This window comes from Chelonia mydas, chromosome 3, assembly GCF_015237465.2.
Source record: "Chelonia mydas isolate rCheMyd1 chromosome 3, rCheMyd1.pri.v2, whole genome shotgun sequence".
Taxonomy (NCBI): Eukaryota; Metazoa; Chordata; order Testudines; family Cheloniidae; genus Chelonia; species Chelonia mydas.
In genome coordinates this window covers 163,299,535-163,319,076 of record NC_057851.1, presented here as the reverse complement: position 1 = coordinate 163,319,076, position 19,542 = coordinate 163,299,535, and the positions used below count along the sequence as shown (strand labels likewise).

Here is a 19,542-nt window from a genome sequence, read left to right as displayed (position 1 = left end):
ATTCAACAGGTAAGATGCACAGTATTTTAGTGAAAGGCAAGTTATACAAGTACTGAATCAAACTGGGTATGCTTTCAAAATAAAAAAAAAGTCTAGAAGGGATTTTGACAAATGAAATAGAACTGTCAAAAGTAAGTTCAAAGCATCCATGGCACAATAGAGGCTCACTGCTGACTGCACCATAAATGGAAACTTAATCCCTGTTTTGCACGTGTTTGGTTTTTAGGTACGTAGAATTGGCAGCATGGCTTTTTCACTAAATGTGCTAATGCTTCCGATTTGAGGGTTAGCTTCCTATATAAGTGCATTCCTACTTTTCCCCATTTCTTCTGCATATGAAGATCTTATTTAACTATGTGCTGAATGCACATTTGTAGGCATAGGCATCTTAATGTTGTGCAGCTTTAGCTTTCAAAGCAGAAATTAATTTTTTAATTTTTAAAATGTCTTGAAGATAGAAATACATATTTGCAGATAATTAGAGATTTCAAGGATTACATTTTGCTAACTGTTTTAAAGTTCTTGTCAGTGTTGCACAAACAGGCTGCTGGTCAGTTCTAAGTTTTAGTTTATTGTACTACCAAGAGAGAGCCTAGACTGTTAAGGTTTATAACTATAATAATTTATTGCAATAGAGCGGTAGATAGAACTTGTTTATTAAAACAGCATTAAACTGTATGGAATGTGCTTTGTACCTGATGTTCCTCATATATATTGCATTAAATATATTAAGATGAAATCAGATCATCTTCAGTGAACCAGATGACTATGAAATGGAAACAACCACAACTCTATTTGTCATTTCTTCCACTGGTTAGGCAAGATTGTGAAGCATTCGAAGGAAGTCTGTAATCCTTTATGGGATTCACACCCATAACTCTTCTAAAAATCAAAAGAATATACCATGGTACTGAATACAAGTAGCATAGTAACATTGAGCATTGTACAGAATATTATAGAGAGGACAATATTAGTGTGTTCATCTTACTGTGGGAATTTTTCTTATTGTTTAATTAAAACCTTTCTTTCAAAAGCTCATTTCTGGTGTGTTGTGTTCTGTGTACATGATCCAAAATACAGTGGGAATGCTGGGGTCATGTAACTGGGACATACTCTGGAAGAGTCAAGAATCCCAATGGAAACTTCAAAAAATTCTGACAAAAACACGGCAGTGAAGGGGTTTGTGATGGGGTGTACAAACCCCACACTGGGCCCAAAGGGATTAAAGGACAATACCGAGCCCCCACATAGCCTCGTCCCTCCAGACCTGCTGATTGCGCTCTAGCTGGAGAGGAAGCTTAAGAGGAAGTAACTCAGCTTAGAAGGGAAAGGCTGGGGAGGAAGACAGCCTGCCTGCTGAGCCTGGTTGGGGCTGAAGGTTTAGTTGCCTTTTCTTTTCCTTTCCTATCCTATATTGGACTTGGAGATGGAGGGTAGGAAGTGACCCAGGAAGGCAACTCCAAAGCACTCCAGAGTGCCGACACTGGCTCTCATAGGGCCCTGGGTTGGAGCCCAATGGAGTGGGAAGGCCCAGGCTCCCCTACTGACTGCCCTTGTTGCAGGAGGGGCATAAGCTTCATTTCCACCGCACTCTCCCTCTAGTAAGGAGAGGGTAAGGATGTTAAAAACCCTGAGCTGAAGCTAAGCCCCATACAAGGGTTAGGAACTGGACTGACTTTCCTGGTGGAAGGCATGATACTGGAAACTGGATGCACGCTCGGCCACTTAGCCCTCTGAGGTCTCTATTAGAGAGTTAAATGAAGTTTATAGCAACTTATGAAACAGCTGTCAACAGGCTGTGGGTGTGGTTCTCTCAGGATGGAAACAATCATTACATTGTCATATATGGTGGCTTGCAGTGCATCCAGGTTGTGCACCATGGCGTTATTGTTGCATATGGTATCATGTCTGATTGCTAGATTCAAGTAGTGTTGAACAAGGATGATATAATATCATTAATTCAGTGCAGTATGATTACGTATACTCTCCTTGTGATTTACAGAAGTTACCTCACTTTTGCCAAATATCAAACTGAAGAGCTGTTATATAGTCCTCTTATTTTCCTCTTTTTCCCATTTAATTTGTGGGCATTGACAAGTAATTGCATAAACTGTATGTGTTTCTCTTGCTCTTTTATTGTGAAGTCAGGTTGGTTTGTTTCAGATGTGAACCAGGCAAAGATACGTAGTATTTTAAAAATACATGAACAGCAACATGTACCATAGTAACATAGATTTTTGTCGTAAGCCAGCCTCCCCAAATCCCAGCTCTTCGGGCTTTTGGGTGTGCAGAGCCTTGCTCTCCGTTTTCTTATGTGCTCAAAAATGTACCAGGCACATTTTCAGACAGTGCCCGGATTCTGATCTTACTTACAGTGGTATAATTCCACTTACTGCGGTAGAGTTGCTCCTGCTTTACACTGGTGTGAATTCAGACTCTGCCGTAGTCAGTGGAATTATGCCAGTGTAATAAGATCAAAATTAAGGTTACAAAGGCCTGTGGATCTATGCTGATTTACACCAGTTGAGATTCTGACTTCTTTTTCTCCCTTTCCAATTTTTGTAATAAATACTGTCTTCCTGTGCTTTCATTTTTCATTTTAACTTTGCAACTATTTTATAAAACCTGTAAACTCTCTCAAGAGGAGAGAGGTTATACAAAACAAAGTTGAGTTGTGTCTGTTCTATGTCTTTTAAACACCATACATGTTGTTGTTGTGAAAAGTGTTGCCTTGAGACTATTGGAAGCTAAAAGTCCTCCAGTTTATCCATAGAATAGGTACAACACAGGTCAACAGCAGTCTTCCCGCCTCCATGCCTTAACCTTGTTCTGGATGGGACGCTTCTAGGAGCATGAGGACAGTTCAGTCTCCATGTCTGTACCAGTCCTTGTCCTCTGTCTTGAGACTTCCAATGTGGGGACTATTCAGGGTCAAAAGTGGTGGCCATTTTATGATGCATATCTCTATCCACTTGAAACTAGACTGACATTGCAGCTTTTTTCACATAGGACACCTAAGAGCTATCAGATGATAGCCTGAGTTGGTAATAACTGAAACTGTTGTTTTTGAATTGGTGACCTCATGTTGAGAGATGTGGTTATCCTATTACCATTCTCCGGAGCCACAGAGTGCTCTTCTCACCCCTGAACTCCAATACAGATACTTAGTTTTTACTCCTAGCCACAAAGGCTTTCAGAAAAATTAAATATGCATTGTGTGCACCATTTAAAATAGAAGAATATAACTGCATAAGACTATTACAATTTTAGAGAAGTGTGGAAGGCAAATCTTGATGTGTGTCGAAACAGGAAGAATTTGGAAATGTCCCAGTATGCTCTTCTTGTTACCTTACGAAGTAAAAGGTGGGGAGTCCTTTCAGGAAAAGGCGGTGTGTATGGGTATATAAAACTGAAGATGCCCATGCTCAAGTCTTCGGTAGAAACTCCAAGAATAGTATTGCTAACAGCTGCTACGTGGGGGAATGGGAGTGTGTTTTTTTTCATTGAATCAATGGGAAGTAATTCCATTTTCTGTTAAATTCTATACTTTTTGAAAGCTTGATATGTATCTCTGTCAGGATGATACTGATAACAGCATCACTGATTTCCCTGGCTGAATCATCTATTCAGTGGGTCATGTCAAGCATTAGTTATATTTTAAAAAAAAGTTTACATGTTGTTCTCAGCTAGAGTGAGCAGTTGTTTTGAATTAGGTAGCACAGCAAGAGTTAATTGCTTACAAAAGGCTTTCAATTATTTTATGGCAAATAATTTAAGCCTTTCTAGTTAGGGTATGTTAAAAGCCTTGTGGCATAGCTGTGGCTGGCCCAGGTCATCTGACTTGAGCTTGCGGGGCTCAGGCTGCAGGACAAAAAAATGCTGTGTAGATGTGCAGGCTTGGGCTGGAGCCCAAGCTCTGGGACCTTTGATCCTCACTGGGTCCCCAGACCTCAGGCTCCAACCCGAGTCCAAACACAACCGTTTTTCAGTCCCAGAGCCTGAGCCCCAATGGCCCAAGTCAGCTAACCTGGGCCAGTTTTGGGGTTTTTATCCCTGTGTAGACATACCCTTCATCTCAAACTAAGTTCCTTACCAGAAATAAGACTTTATATGTAATGTTGTCCTTTTTGATCTAGGTGGCTAGTCAAAATTCGGGGCCTTGTAGTTTGTTCCAGCTGGGAATAGAAATTGATGATGGAGTTGGGTATTTTCTTTGATGAAATCTTGTGTATTTACAAAGAATCTACAAAGTCCTGTTTCTCCAGGAGAAACCAAGAACAAAAGGAGCTGTTTCTTATCTGACAGATCCAAGCTCCTTTCAGCCTGTGTCCCTGAACAGACCTCTCTCTGGGCTTTTGGCTAGGGTCACACCACGCTTACACGCAGCCGTTGCTTGGCTTTCTTGCTCTGCTTCAGTCTCTCTGTCTCTTGGCCTCCCTCCCAGTTTGTCTTTTTCGCCCATAGACATGCCCACCCACCTGGTTAGAACAATACCTATGGAACCCGTTGCTCACACGGTGCTAGTTTCTGGACAGGTTCTGTTAGGCTTTGTTTTAGATGTGGCCCCTTAACTGTCTCTTACAACTATATTAAAATGAGGAAGGATGTGTTCATGCATCAATGTCGATGAGCTTTTAACTCTGCTCATAACAAGGTTTAACCCAACTCATAAACAATACTTGTATAGCTGTGCCATTATATACATCCAGCTGGTCTGGGAATGTATTGCAGGTCTCCTACTTTCCTTAGAAAAGTTTACGCAGATACCAAGTAGATTTGCAAAATTCAGATGACTAGTTTTCCTGCAATTTTATTGATTTGTCAACTACAGTTCATGGGCTGGATGCTCCAGATTTGGCTGAGGGGTATTTTGGAGCAAATCCAGAAGAGGGGAACAAAGATGGCTCTAAGCCACCGTTGTATGTCTAAGCATCTCAGCCCGGGTCCACACACTTGGGTTAGCAGGGCTCGTGGTAGTGCTCTAAAAATAGCTGGGTAGACAGTGCTTTGAAGCTGTGGCTTGGAGCTTGGACTCTGAGGTCCCTCCCCCTCCCTGAGTGGCAAAGTTTACACAGTTATTTTTAGCAATATAGCATGAACTTGAGTCTGTCTCCCCGGGCTGGGAGGCTTGCTTCCGGGGCTATGAAAACGTACCCCCTCAGTCCTGGGGTCTCCAGGCACTGCTCTTGTTTCTGGTGCTGATCTAACTTGTACTGACTGCCGGTAGTCCATGGGTTATTTTACCAGCTAGATGTCAGATGGATACAGGGCATCCCCTCCAGGCATACTTTTCCCAGGCACATGCCCTATAAGTCAGGCTGGGGGTGAGGGGAGTGGCACAGGGGCTACTATAGATTATTCTACATCATCTATGTAAGATGCGAGGGAATCACCATGGCTGATTGTGCTGTTTTAGTGCAGCTTTGTTGGAATGGCACAAAGCAGCCTTAGAGAAGGAGGAGAAGAGTAGTTGCTTTATGTAGCAATTCAGGTAAAAGGATCTGCCTTTATCTACAGCTCTTTACTGCATGAAGCGCACAGACCTACTAGTTATGAAAAGGGTAAGAGAAAAATTAATGTCAACACCAGGACTCAGATTTATAGCCTCCATGAACTTATACCATCCTGCGTGGCCCTGCCTTATTGAACAGACATCAGGTCATGGAAATTCTCGAACTTGACTATAACTGAATTCAAGTCTTTCCTCTAGATGATTATCTGACATTTAATGTATGTTGCATAAATCACATGAAATTGTATGTTCTACTTCTTTGATCTATCTTAGGCATTGCCGTTCATAGTATGTAGAAGTAATTCTATTGTAGTTAATTACACTTATTTGATTATTTTGAGGTTGAGTGTTTCTAGAATACTCATTGCTGTTGTATCTGAGCACTTAAAATACGTTGTATTGTTTTTCTTACAGAAGTTTCGATGTTGGACTGCATCATTTTCTTATCAGGTAAGCTAATGATATCATTAAAGGGCAGCAGAACTCCAGTGAGCAGCAGCGTTTCTTGTTTTAGGCAGTGCTGCTCGTGCTGCCTATTTTTAAAGCTATATGACAATTTTCCTTATCTCAGACCTTGTTTTCGGTTACTTATAACTTTGCCAAACTGTAAGTGTTCAGCCTGAAATTTTCCATGTTGGGTGTCTGCTTCAGGGTGCCTTTTGAAAATCTCAGTAAAAATGGTTCAGCCATTTCTGAGAATGAGATAGGACGACAATATGTGCATCGTTTTGCCATGTTAAAAACGTTCTTATAATTATTTAATTGAAAAGACCCAGGGTGTCTATGCTTTGGTGTAAGGATTTGAAACTTCACAGGGGATTGGCTTTTTGGCAGGGCTGTGCCTTTTGTTGTCCCCGTGAAAACCCTGCCTTAGTCAATGCATAAGACAGACTGTGTTCAGGCAATGAATCAGGGTTAGATAGAGAAGGAGGCTGTTGTCTATAGGACCCAGATTTGTTAGTTGCAGAAGTTGGAAGGAGTGTAGTCGATGCAGGGAATTGCAGGAAGAGAAAAGGGGGTCTCATGATTAAGACAGTTGACTTCTGTCCCTGCCTCTGCCAGAGAGTTCCTGTGTGATGCTGGACAAGTCCCTTAAACCAAACTTGTAACAGGTGGCCACTAATTGTCGTTGTGTGTTCTTCATTTTCTGGGTGTCCACCTTGAAACCATGGAGGTCTGATTTACAGAAACGTTATGCACTCAGAGCTGCAGCTGAAACGAATGGGAGCTGTGCCTTTGACATACGAAGTGCTATATAATGCTAAACACTCTGAAAAATCGGACCCTAGGGTCCCAAATGAGGCACCCAAAATCAGTTGACACTTCCTTTTATATCTGTGCCTCAGTTCCCCATGTGTAAAATGAGGTTCATACCATTATCTCACATAATACATGAATGTGACAATAAATTAATTCATGTTTGTGAAGCATTCAAATACTATGATGATGAACACCATAGAAAAGCCCATGAAGAAATCAATAATTTGGGGTTCAGAGCAGGGTTTGAATAGTCTGCGGTAAATAATACATGGGGCCACACGTTGAAAGTTGAGGAGAAAAAGAGTTATTGAACAGCTGCTCAGTAAGCACCATCCATCACTGAATGAGATGCGGGTACTGTGGAAACAATAGTATGTGAACATGTAATTAAAGTCTTTTATCATCAGACATTCTCACAGGGGCTCTGAATTAACGCGGCACAGACAACCTTAATTCTGGCATGTCCTAACTCTTGAGTGCTTGACTTTGCAACCTTAATGTTGTTCTTAATGTAGTTTTTTGGATGTAACAGTTGTTCTCTTCACTGGAGCCAGATGGCTAAAATCACTAAACAAGTCTGCATTTTTAGTACACAGTTAAGGTTTGAGAATATTGTACATTGTGATGACACTATAAATTCTACAAATGTATTTATGCATACACTCCTACCAGCATTGCCATTTCTACTGATCATTTGATAGTTATTTTTCACAAAAATATGTCACAGGTGTAAAGAGGATTGTCTCCTTAGACTACGAACAATGGGATCTCCTGAGAATACAAATAATCTCATAAGTGAGACTTTTTTCAGAGTAGCAGCCATGTTAGTCTGTATTCGCAAAAAGAAAAGGAGTACTTGTGGCACCTTAGAGACTAACCAATTTATTTGAGCATAAGCTTTTGTGAGCTACAGCTCACTTCATCGGATGCATAAAAGTGGAAAATGCAGTGAGGATGTTTTTATACACACAGACCATGAAAAAATGGGTGTTTATCACTTCAAAAGGTTTTCTCCCCCCACCCCACTCTCCTGCTGATAATAGCTTATCTAAAGTGATCACTCTCTCCTTACAATGTGTATGATAATCAAGGTGGGCCATTTCCAGCACAAATCCAGGGTTTAACAAGAACGTCTGAGGAACGGGGGGGACGGGGAGGGTAGGAAAAAACAAGGGGAAATAGGTTACCTTGCATAATGACTTAGCCACTCCCAGTCTCTATTCAAGCCTAAGTTAATTGTATCCAATTTGCAAATGAATTCCAATTCAGCAGTCTCTCGCTGGACTCTACTTTTGAAGTTTTTCTGTTGTAATATCGCAACTTTCATGTCTGTAATCGCGTGACCAGAGAGATTGAGGTGTTCTCCGATTGGTCTATGAATGTTATAATTCTTGACATCTGATTTGTGTCCATTTATTCTTTTACGTGAGACTGTCCAGTTTGACCAATGTACATGGCAGAGGGGCATTGCTTGCACATGATGGCATATATCACATTGGTAGATGTGCCGGTGAACGAGCCTCTGATAGTGTGGCTGATGTTATTAGGCCCTGTGATGGTGTCCCCTGAATAGATATGTGGGCACAGTTGGCAACGGGCTTTGTTGCAAGGATAGGTTCCTGGGTTAGCGGTTCTGTTGTGTGGTATGTAGTTGCTGGTGAGTATTTGCTTCAGGTTGGGGGGCTGTCTGTAAGCAAGGACTGGCCTGTCTCCCAAGATTTGTGAGAGTGATGGGTCGTCCTTCAGGATAGGTTGTAGATCCTTGATAATGCATTGGAGGGGTTTTAGTTGGGGGCTGAAGGTGACGGCTAGTGGCGTTCTGTTATTTTCTTTGTTGGGCCTGTCCTGTAGTAGGTGACTTCTGGGAACTCTTCTGGCTCTGTCAATCTGTTTCTTCACTTCAGCAGGTGGGTATTGTAGTTGTAAGAATGCTTGATAGAGATCTTGTAGGTGTTTGTCTCTGTCTGAGGGGTTGGAGCAAATGTGGTTGTATCGTAGAGCTTGGCTGTAGACGATGGATCGTGTGGTGTGGTGTGGTCTGGGTGAAAGCTGGAGGCATGTAGGTAGGAATAGTGGTCAGTAGGTTTCCGGTATAGGGTGGTGTTTATGTGACCATCGCTTATTAGCACCGTAGTGTCCAGGAAGTGGATCATTTGTGTGGACTGGTCCAGGCTGAGGTTGATGGTGGGATGGAAATTGTTGAAATCATGGTGGAATTCCTCAAGGGCTTCTTTTCCATGGGTCCAGATGATGAAGATGTCATCAATATAGCGCAAGTAGAGTAGGGGTATTAGGGGACAAGAGCTGAGGAAGCGTTGTTCTAAGTCAGCCATAAAAATATTGGCATACTGTGGGGCCATGCGGGTACCCATAGCAGTGCCACTGATTTGAAGGTATACATTGTCTCCAAATGTGAAATAGTTATGGGTGAGGACAAAGTCACAAAGTTCAGCCACCAGGTTTGCCGTGACATTATCGGGGATAGTGTTCTTGACGGCTTGTAGTCCATCTTTGTGTGCAATGTTGGTTTAGAGGGCTTCTACATCCATAGTGGCCAGGATGGTATTTTCAGGAAGATCACCGATGGATTGTAGTTTCCTCAGGAAGTCAGTGGTGTCTCGAAGATAGCTGGGAGTGCTGGTAGCGTAGGGCCTGAGGAGGGAGTGTACATAGCCAGACAATCCTGTTGTCAGGATGCCAATGCCTGAGATGATGGGGCGCCCAGGATTTCCAAGTTTATGGATCTTGGGTAGTAGATAGAATATCCCAGATTGGGGTTCCAGGGGTGTGTCTGTGCGGATTTGATCTTGTGCTTTTTCAGGGAGTTTCTTGAGCAAATTCTGTAGTTTCTTTTGGTAACCCTCAGTGGGATCAGAGAGTAATGTAGAAAGTGGTGTTGGAGAGCTGCCGAGAGTGATCACTTTGGATAAGCTATTGCCAGCAGGAGAGTGGGGTGGGGGGAGAAAACTTTTTGAAGTGATAAACACCCATTTTTTCATGGTCTGTGTGTATAAAAACATCCTCACTGCATTTTCCACTTTTATGCATCCGATGAAGTAAGCTCTAGCTCACGAAACCTTATGCTCAAATAAATTGGTTAGTCTCTAAGGTGCCACAAGTACTCCTTTTCTATAAGGGAGACTGTTATCACATCTACTGTAGATGTATCAAAAACAAGTCAATAGTAATCCTTCTGTCACAGGAGAGTCACTTTCAATTACTTCATACTGAGGAATGTAATCAGGTGTTACTCTTATAAAAATATACAACAGTATTTTACATCCCATTGAGACGTAACATTGGGTTTGCTAAAAGAAAAGGAGTACTTATGGCACCTTAGAGACTAACAAATTTATTTGAGCATAAGCTTTCGTGAGTTACAGCTCACTTCATCGGAATTCATTCAGTGGAACGCATCCAATGAAGTGAGCTGTAGCTCACGAAAGCTTATGCTCAGATAAATTTGTTAGTCTCTAAGGTGCCACAAGTACTCCTTTTCTTTTTGTGAATACAGACTAACACGGCTGCTCCTCTTAAACCTGTCATTGGGTTTGCTATTTGTTTGTATAATCACGGCACAGCAACCTGCCACTGAATTTGTATGAGCTGAAAGTTTTCTTTCTTGTTTGAGGCCCCATTCTTTAATGCTACACAGAGGGCCTCCTGCAGTAATTTGTTGTTCTGTCCTTAATGACAGGATAGACACCATTGATTCTTGGAGCCTTAGACCGTTGGAAGGCAGTGTGGTCTGGTGCAGTGTCTCTCAACTTTTTCTGAAGCCTGCTGCCTTCCTAAACTGTGTCAGGGAGTTCTCAGGGATCGGTGCCAGTCCACGGACCGGTCATTGGGAAACCTGGGACCTGAGTACTATTCCCAGCTTTGTGTTTGATCTTGGGCAAGTCAATTCCTCTCTTAGCTTTCAGCATGTAAGACACTTTCAGCATGTATGACATCTGAACCATAAGCTCTTTGGGGCAGAGACTGTCTCCTATTATATGTTTGTACAGCACCTAGCAGGATGGGTCCCCCAATCTCAGTTGGGGTTTCTAGGCACTACTGGAATACAAATGATAAAAAATAGCCACAGAAAGCATTGGAAAAAGTAGCATCTTCTGAATATTTTTTAAAATGTGAGAACTGCCTACCGCGGTGCAGCCGGAATGTAGGAAAAACAAAGTGTAGGTCCAGCAGAGGTAAAATCAATCCTAGCTAAAAGGACAAGCTGTGCCTAATCACTTATTAAAATGCTAATTAAAGAGGAAAAATAAACTCTGCAAACATTGGTGCACACACAGTAGGGTTGATTGAGTAAGCCACCTGCCTTTTAAAGGCAAGGCACAGAAATTTCAGGCACACAAATATTCTTTAATATGTTTAGTTAAAGTTGTCTGAAAAAAGGAATTCTCTTTTGTGGGTGCAGGGGTGCTTGAGGGGCACTTTTGATATTGTTCTAAGATAAACGAGGTATAAAAGTCCCACCTTTTAAATGTACGGGTGGGGGGAGAGGTTGCGGTAGAGTGCATTCTACATTAGAGAGAAACTTAACTGCCAGAGTCTCCAGCCTGTAGGAACAGCCAAAGCAGGGACTGCAGCACTGTTGGGGAGAGGGCAAAATGGGGCTAAGCTGGGACCACCATTTCACACATCAGGCATCCCCTCCAAAACTGTTTAGGGGAGACCCTCCACTCAGAGCTCTGCTTCCCTCTGAAAAAAACTTCAGAGAAGGAGCCAGCTGGAGACTCTAGCCAGTAGACACAGAAGTAGCCAAAGCAGGGACCTTTGGATATTTAGAGAACTCTCTATAGTTTTGACTGGACTTTGTCTGCCCTGTGCTGACTGTTTGCTCCAGCCTTCTCTCTCACAGTGTCATCACCTCAGCTTCACTCCACACCTGTCCTTGGTACCCTCTTCTCTTCCCTGCCCTCTCTCCCTCATCTCCTTCACTTTCCTTTCCCTTTAGCTGATCCCCCTCCTAACTAAACGGTTTTATAATGTCAGTGATTGTCAAGGTGTTGGGGAGACAAACAAAACAAATAAAGCAAGTAAGCCCTGTTTGAAAACAGGGCATTTGATTAAATGAGATCGTGAACACGTGAGAATGTTTCCTCATATAATGCTAAATTAAGCCTCCTTTGTGGCAGAGCTGTGCCAGGGAAGGTAGAAGAGGTGCCTTGCCTGAGCAGCAGTACCTGGAGACACCAGGCCTCTGAAGAGGCATAATGCCTTCAGTCCTGCTAGGAAACAGCTCTTGCTTTACCTTTGAAGCACAGAGCAGAAGGACCACAATCCCTAGTCCCATCTAGAAATGCACCTTCTGGAGTCACTAGCTCTGCCAAACACATTAGCTGCTAGCCCCATGCCTCTCAGGTCCTAGGGGGGAAAGAGTTCTAGCCTAATCCTTTTCTTTACCATACTTATGTGGAACCAGCCATAATTTGGCTCATAGAATCAAATTTTTAATAAGTGTGTGCAACTCCCATTGGCTTTGGTGAGATCCAGGACACCTGTATCTGAGGGCAGAATTGACCCCACACAAAAGAGGCATTTAGACTTCTAAATATGACTGTTATGAAGAGCCAGAGGATTAAAAGGGAAAGTCTGTTCTTCAGTCTATTCATCTCCTATTTTCATTCTTTGTGGACTCCCACTGGGTCCTGCATATATCAGTGCTACCAAAAGACTAACAGCATTTTGATAATGAACCATCTGCTGGGTTGATAAATGACTTGTTCACTGAATTTAAAAATGAGGGAGTCCCTAATTAATCAGCATTGTTTGCTCAGAAAGGCGAGCAGGGGATCAGCATTGTGAAAAATAGAAAAAGAAAAGTTTCTGTCACTTACACTTGCACACAATGCCCTCCAAAAGACATCAGATTTCCTTATTAAAGCTTTTAACATTCTCTATCCACTTGCAACTTTTCCGGGAAATACAGCCACTCACTGAAGCTCAAGAGCCTTTGTGAAATATTTGTACTACCACCAGGGAATCTGTTCCCTCATGGCTGGTGAAAGCCAGCGAAGAACCAACAATGCTTTCCATGCCTCCGTCAGAGAATCAAGCCTACTAACTTCCCTGAAAACTAGTGTAGTCTAGCCAATCCTCAAGGCTAACATCTGATGCAAACAATCTCTCCTGCTATTGCCATGCCTAAAGGCTCATTCCTAGGCAAAATATTTGAGAATGTAGTGACCCCATGCTCCAACAGAGTGGGACATCAGTCAACATCTGGATGCTTCTGAATCAGGCTTCATGCTGGGGCATAGCAGGGAGGCAGCCTAAGTGCCACTAAAAGCTGGCTTCTTCATGACAATGGACTGAGACCACATATCACTGCTAATACTACTGTCTTTCTGCTGCTTTTGACACAGTTGACCACAGGGTCTTACATGATTATAGCTGGAATAGACAGCACAACACTAAAGAGGCTCCAATCATTCCTCTTCAAACAGGACTGTAAAGGGGCTTGACCCTCTCCGGGGCGGCGGGGAGCCACACTGGCTCGCTATACACAGTTGACTTTGGGGAATTTGTCCGGCCACTGGAGTCTCCCTCGGCAGCCCTTGCGGTAACTGGAATGAGCACCATAGGCCCGGGCCCTGGGTCAGGGCGGAGCAACAGTCAGTCAGTAGCTCAGGCCCTCAGGCAGGGGCCGAGCAACACAGCATGTGTGAATTAGCCCAGGTCTCCAAGGACCTGGAAGAGGGGGAGACTGCCACCCACAAGTTGGGTGGCAGGGGGGACGCAGGCCCACCCACTCCACTGCATCCCAGCCCGGGGCCCTAGCAGCGGCCAACGACCCACTGCTGGGTCAGTGGGGATCCTGACCGCAACACACTGACATGGGTTCTGGCAGAGTTACAGCTAGACTGAGGTCGGCTGTCCCTGGGCCACTTCCTAACTCCCCTCCTTCGGGTACCTGGATCACGGCGGTCTTCTCCGGGGAGTCCAGCACCATGGGTTCCTCGGGGCAGTGGACAAGCGGCAGGTCCGGTAACTTCCCTGGATAGCGGGCGCAGGGCAGGTCAGGCCAGTCTTGGCAGGGACCTGGGGCCTCAGGGTTTCCCCAGTCGCGGGCTAGGCTGGCTGCGTCTGGCCTCCCCAGCGGCTAGTCCTTTATACTTCTGGGTCGCGTCTTTCTACTTCCGGGTTGCCGCCTGTCCCTCTGAGGGGTCGGTTCAGAGCTCCCTGGCTCTGCCCACTCTGGTGTCTGGAGGGGCTCGACCCTCTCCGGGGCAGCGGGGAGCCACACCGCCTCGCTACAAGGACCAAGAGAAGTAAATCCTCTTCTGCAAGAGCACCCAATTTTGGAAATCCGCAAGGATCTGTCCTTTCTTCCCTCCTCTTAATGTCTACATGAGGCTATTTGGAAAAGTAAGAAACTGTGCACCACTGCCAACATTATGCCCATGAATGCCCATCTGTATATCTCATTTTCCACAGTTGCATTCAGTGCCATCAGAAGGATGTCACAGTGCCTAGAAAAGATCAAGTCTTGGATAAAGAACAGCTGGCATTCAACCCTATCCACCAAAGTGATGCAAAGCTTCATGGTCCTATTTGATTTATCACTAAGCCTAAACCATCATGTGCACCAGTAGCACAATATGCTTTATTACCTATGTAGCTTGCTAGGAAACTTCCTAACCTCCCACCTGGAGAGGAATTAAACCATGGCGATTCCTACATTTGTCACATTCATACTGGATCATTATAACTCATGGTACATGGAACTGGATGCATATGCATTGCAGGGGCTCCTAGTTGGTGAAGCATGTTTCTGTCTAAAACTAAAGCAATTGCAAAAACTGTTTTTTATTCTCTGCTCTGGCACCATCTCTGCTTCTGATCTCAGTTCTAAACTGTGATACTGATTTATTCAAAGCCAGCAGTGTTTCAGCACAGTCTAGAATCATAGGACTGGAAGGGGCCTCGAGAGGTCATCCAGTCCAGTCCCCTGAACTCATGGCAGGTCTAAGTATTATCTAGACCATCACTGACAAGTGTTTGTCTAACCTGCTCTTAAAAATCTCCTATGAAGAAGATTCCACTCCCTAGGCAATTTATTCCAGTGCTTAACCAACCTGACAGGAATTTTTTCCTAATGTCCAACCTAAACCGCCTTTGCTGCAATTTAAGCCCATTGCTTCTTGTCCGATCCTCAGAGGTTAAGGAGAACAATTTTTCTTCCTCCTCCTTGTAACGACTTTTTATGAACTTGAAAACTGTTATCATGTCCCCTCTCTGTCTTCTCTTCTCTAGACTAAACAAACACAATTTTTTTCATCTTTCTTCATTGGTCATGTTTTCCAGACTTTTAATCATTTTTGTTTCTCTTCTCTGGATTTTTTCCAATTTGTCCACATCTTTCCTGAAATGTGGCACCCAGAACTGGACACAATACTCCAGTTGAGGCCTAATCAGCATGGAGTAGAGAGGAAGAATTACTTCTCATGTCTTGCTTACAACACTCCTGCTAATACATCCCACAATGATGTTTGCTTTTTTTACAACAGTGTTACACTGTTGACTCATAGGTAGCTTGTTGTTCACTATGACCCCTAGATCCCTTTCTGCAGCACTCCTTTTTTAGGTAGATGTTTCCCATTTTGTGTGTGTGCAACTGATTTTTCCTTCCAAAGTGGCATACTTCGCATTTGTCCTTATTGAATTTCATCCTATTTACTTTGGCCTATTTCTCCAGTTTGTCCAGATCATTTTGAATTGTAATCCTATCCTCCAAAGCACTTGTAACCCCTCCCAGCTTGGTATTGTCTGCAAACTTTGTAAGTGTACTCTCTGTGCCATTATCTAAATAATTGATGAACAGAACTGGACCCAAAACTGATCCCTGTGGGACCCCACTCGATATGCCCTTCCAGTTTGATTGTGAATCACTGATAAACACTCTCCGGAAATGGTGTCCCAATCAGGTATGCATCCAACTTTTAGTAGCTCTATCTAGGTTGTATTTCCCTAGTTACATATAGCTACACTAGGGACCATTTCTCTAATTTTGACCCTCCTGGATATCTGTGCTCCTCTGGAACAGTACAAAGCCACAAAGGAAGCCAGTTAGAAGAGCTGGAGGTGAAGTATTCTCAGTCAAAGAGGTTCAGCTGTGGAACAAGCTGCCAGAGGTGGCCAGAGTAATCCAGCGTATGACCACTTATAGGTTGTGTTGTAAAACCCACCTCTCGGACAAAGCATTCCCGCCATACCGAGGATAATGATGATTTAAAAAGTTATCCCCAAGCAGAGCCACCTGTAATCAGGGAGGGGAGAAGAACAGAGGATGACTCTAGGAAGTCCATTGTCGACCTCACTCTAAAGATACCATATCTATATGGTAGACATATGTAATGAGAATTTCAAAAGTGCTCAGCGTTGGCCTAACTCTGCTCCTGTTCAAGTCAATGGCAAAACTCCTATTGACGTCAAAGGGAGCAGAGTTGGGTCAGCTTTGAACACCTCTGGAAGTGTCTGGCTTCCATTGAGGTTTACAGCTAAACACTCATGGATTTCAGCAGGAGCATCCGTAGGCTCATTGAACAGCCGTTTGCTGGATAGAGTACATTAAATTAGCTTTTCTTGACTCTCTGCTAATGTAGATTATGTGAAATTAAAACTGAATTATTGAACTGGCTAATAATGATTTTAAGTGTATTGTAAAGTGGAGCAACATGTAGAAAAATCAGAATTGCTGTTTAAAAAAAAGCTTGGCGGTACAATAATGAAGAACGACGATAAATCCCTCAGCTGCTACTAAACTCCCTTTACAGTCATCAGAGAGTTAAATCTAAATCCCATTTTTAGAGTAGTGGACTATAATCTGTTTGTGTTATAATGAATTAGTAATTGAGTGTGTTACAAAAATAAAGCTAGACGCAGTGTAAACAAAAGCACATATTTATATAAATTTCATGTAAATTTGACATTTAATTGAAGAACAGTTGGAGCAGGGAAGTTGGGATTAACAAGGTACAGCTCTCATCATGCTTTTGCGCCTCCTCAACTGTGAATTAAAGCAGTTAGTTTATATTGCGGAGCATTTCAAGCTACTGTTTGTAAGCAGCAAGTATACAGCTTGCTGAACTGGAGATGGATTTTTATTTAGTACAGGTCATTTTGTAATAACAATTTTACTAGATAATTTGAAGGAGCTAGATGGAATGGGATAGTTCTCCTGTAGTATGGGAAGGAATATGCTGACCCCTCTTTATTGAGATGAGGCTGTGAAGGTGCTGAACTCATCCGTGGTGTAATAACTCTGGTGATGTCTTGGGTTAATGCTGATGCACTGACTTCAGAGGAAGTTTTGTTTAAATATAGACTGCAGGATTTGGCCTGGAGTTTACAAATGTCCTTCATTTTATAGGACATCACATCTCTTAGAATCAAAGTTACTGCATTCCAGAATCTCAGAGCTGTGGTTATAAGAGGTTACTCCAGGCCCCAGATTCTGCAAAGCACTTGAACATATGCTTACAGTTAAAGCTAAGCAAGTGGTTAAGTGCTTTACTGAATCAGGGCCTGAATGAATGAATGAATTCTGCTTGATTTTAAGTTTCTGGTTTGATTAATCCTTTTGTGTGTCTGTTTGGATGTTTTTCACAAATTGTGACCCACATTTGGGCTTTTGGCAGGCTGCGTGACTACTTCCAATTAGTAGGACACAGTTGGCATAAAGTAAATCAGACCAGCCAATTGGTTTCACAATTATTTTATGTGAGAGCAGAGTTGTACATTTTAAGTGAGATATAAAAAGCAGCTTGTCAAATTTGTATGATGGTTTACTGGCAAGGTTGAGATTTAGACATAATTGGAAAGAAAATGCCTGTGGAAAGAAAATACTGTTGTCTGCTACTCTCAGCTTCGGGTAAATAAGCCCAGACAGTGCATCTGCCATAGGCAAGGTCTTACCCCGCACATGGTTTAGGTTGAACCTTTATACTCTCAACAGCTATTGCTTCCACGCTTATATTTCATCTTTATTTTTAAGGATAAATGTGTTATAATTTACCTTTAGTACTATTTCTCTCAACACATCTAAAAATAACACATTTTTAAACAACTAAGGCCTTTTCTCTGACAGTCTAGCAATTGCTTTAATAAATCATTGATCAGTAACATTTTTGTGAAGTATCCTTTCCAGAGGGGCATGCATGTTTTTTTTAGTTTGTTGGTTTTTTTATGTGAGTTTTAAGCTGAGTCTGAGAGTGTGATGTTCAGGAGGTAGCCATGTTGTCTCAAGTTTTATTAAGGAGCATTTGCTTTACTTATTATGCAACATTATTACCAGCAGAGGGGGCCCTTGTATTAACATTTTGGAGAATAAGTGTATGCAGCTTATTGTACAGATATGGCTAGATGCTCAGCTTCTGTGAGCACAGTTGAGAAGGGGAAGTGTAAAGGAGTCAGCTGCAGCTTCTCCATCCTGGAGCCAAATTTTCATGAGTCCCTGTTCTGGCATAGACGAGAGCAGCATGGGGGTTGCTCTGGTTTTACAATGGCAAACTGGACCCCAAAGAACCATCTGAGGGTCAGCTGGAGCTCAGCATGCTCCAGCTACACGCTCTCCCTGATAATCTGCAGTTGCAGATTCTAGCGAGTGCCCCTTCCTGGACACCCACTAGGACTCTGTGAGGGGAATGCAAGCCTCTGTTGCTCTACATCCCTGGGGTATTTCAAGTTTCTAGCTCCTCAACAGGCTGTAGCACTGTTTATTCCCTTGGCCTTTCTGATAGGTTTCAGGGGCACTGACTCTGTGTGTTATACCTTCTTGGAAATAGGGCTCCTCAGCCCACCTGCCCTAGGTCCTAGGACCAGCGGTGACCCCCTAAGATACCCTAGTTACTGAAACACACCCCTCTCTCAGAATTCCACCCCAAAGGTGTGAATCTCTGGGTTTACAATATAACTCTCTCAGGGGGATGCAGTAGTTGTGAAGCAGTCAACACACACACACAATCTAATGCCTTTATGGTCTTTTATAATTAATCATGTAAAACACAGCAGAGTACACTAGACATCAAGACAGTAAACATCTGAAACAACAATCTCTCTCTCATCCTTGTGAGCCCTTGGGGAACCGTCTGGGCCGAGGAAAGCAGGCAGGCAGGGTGCCTGCTCCTCAGGCAGGCTGTTGCATGCTAGCTGGTCTCTCTCCCTCATGGAGCCCCTTTCCAACTTCTGTGACCTTCCTCTTTCCTGCCCCATGCTTCCTCTTCCTGCCCGCCTCCTTCCTGCCCCCACCATTCTTGTGTGACTCACTATTTAAACCCACCTGACTTCCTTTGTTCTATCTTCTGTGTAGTTTTCCACAGCTGTTGCCCGTCCCCCTCTTCTCTCTCACTCTCTCCTCCCCTTCCCTCCCGCCCTCCCTTCAGGGTTGTTAAGCTAAAACTGGTTTTCTAAGGATGCATCTCACGAAGCGTTCGCGTGTTTGCACCTGAATGGGATCACTGAGTCCTAAGCACTGGCCCTTTGTATCTTGTCCTAGTGCAGGGGTTCCCAACCTTTTTGTAGTGGCGACGCCTTTCACACAGCAAGCCTCTGAGGGCAACCCCCCACTTACAAATTAAAAACACGCTTTTCACAGCAGACTTACTAGCTAGCAGGCATGTACTGACAACCGCTACGTAATAACCTCGTGACCCCCCAGTTTGAGAACTGCTGGCCTAGTGTGTACGCTACAGGACATGTCAGCAATGGTGGATCCACATACCTAAAGACACTAATAACAAAGGAGAGTTTCATAGAACAGCTCC

The 19,542-nt window shown here is 43.3% G+C and overlaps 1 protein-coding gene across 8 annotated transcripts in view; it reads left to right on the top strand.

Moving 5' to 3' along the window:
- Positions 1 to 19,542, top strand: part of HHAT (hedgehog acyltransferase) — a 322,110-nt gene that overhangs the window by 85,633 nt on the left and 216,935 nt on the right. For 7 of the 8 annotated variants that reach the window (XM_037895771.2, XM_037895773.2, XM_043543704.1 and 4 more), the window contains one exon: positions 5,927 to 5,962. The exons of the other annotated variant lie outside the window; for it this stretch is intronic. In XM_037895771.2, coding sequence (XP_037751699.1) covers positions 5,927 to 5,962 — 36 coding nt within the window. The remainder of the gene's footprint in view (positions 1 to 5,926; positions 5,963 to 19,542) is intronic. 8 annotated transcript variants of the gene reach the window in all.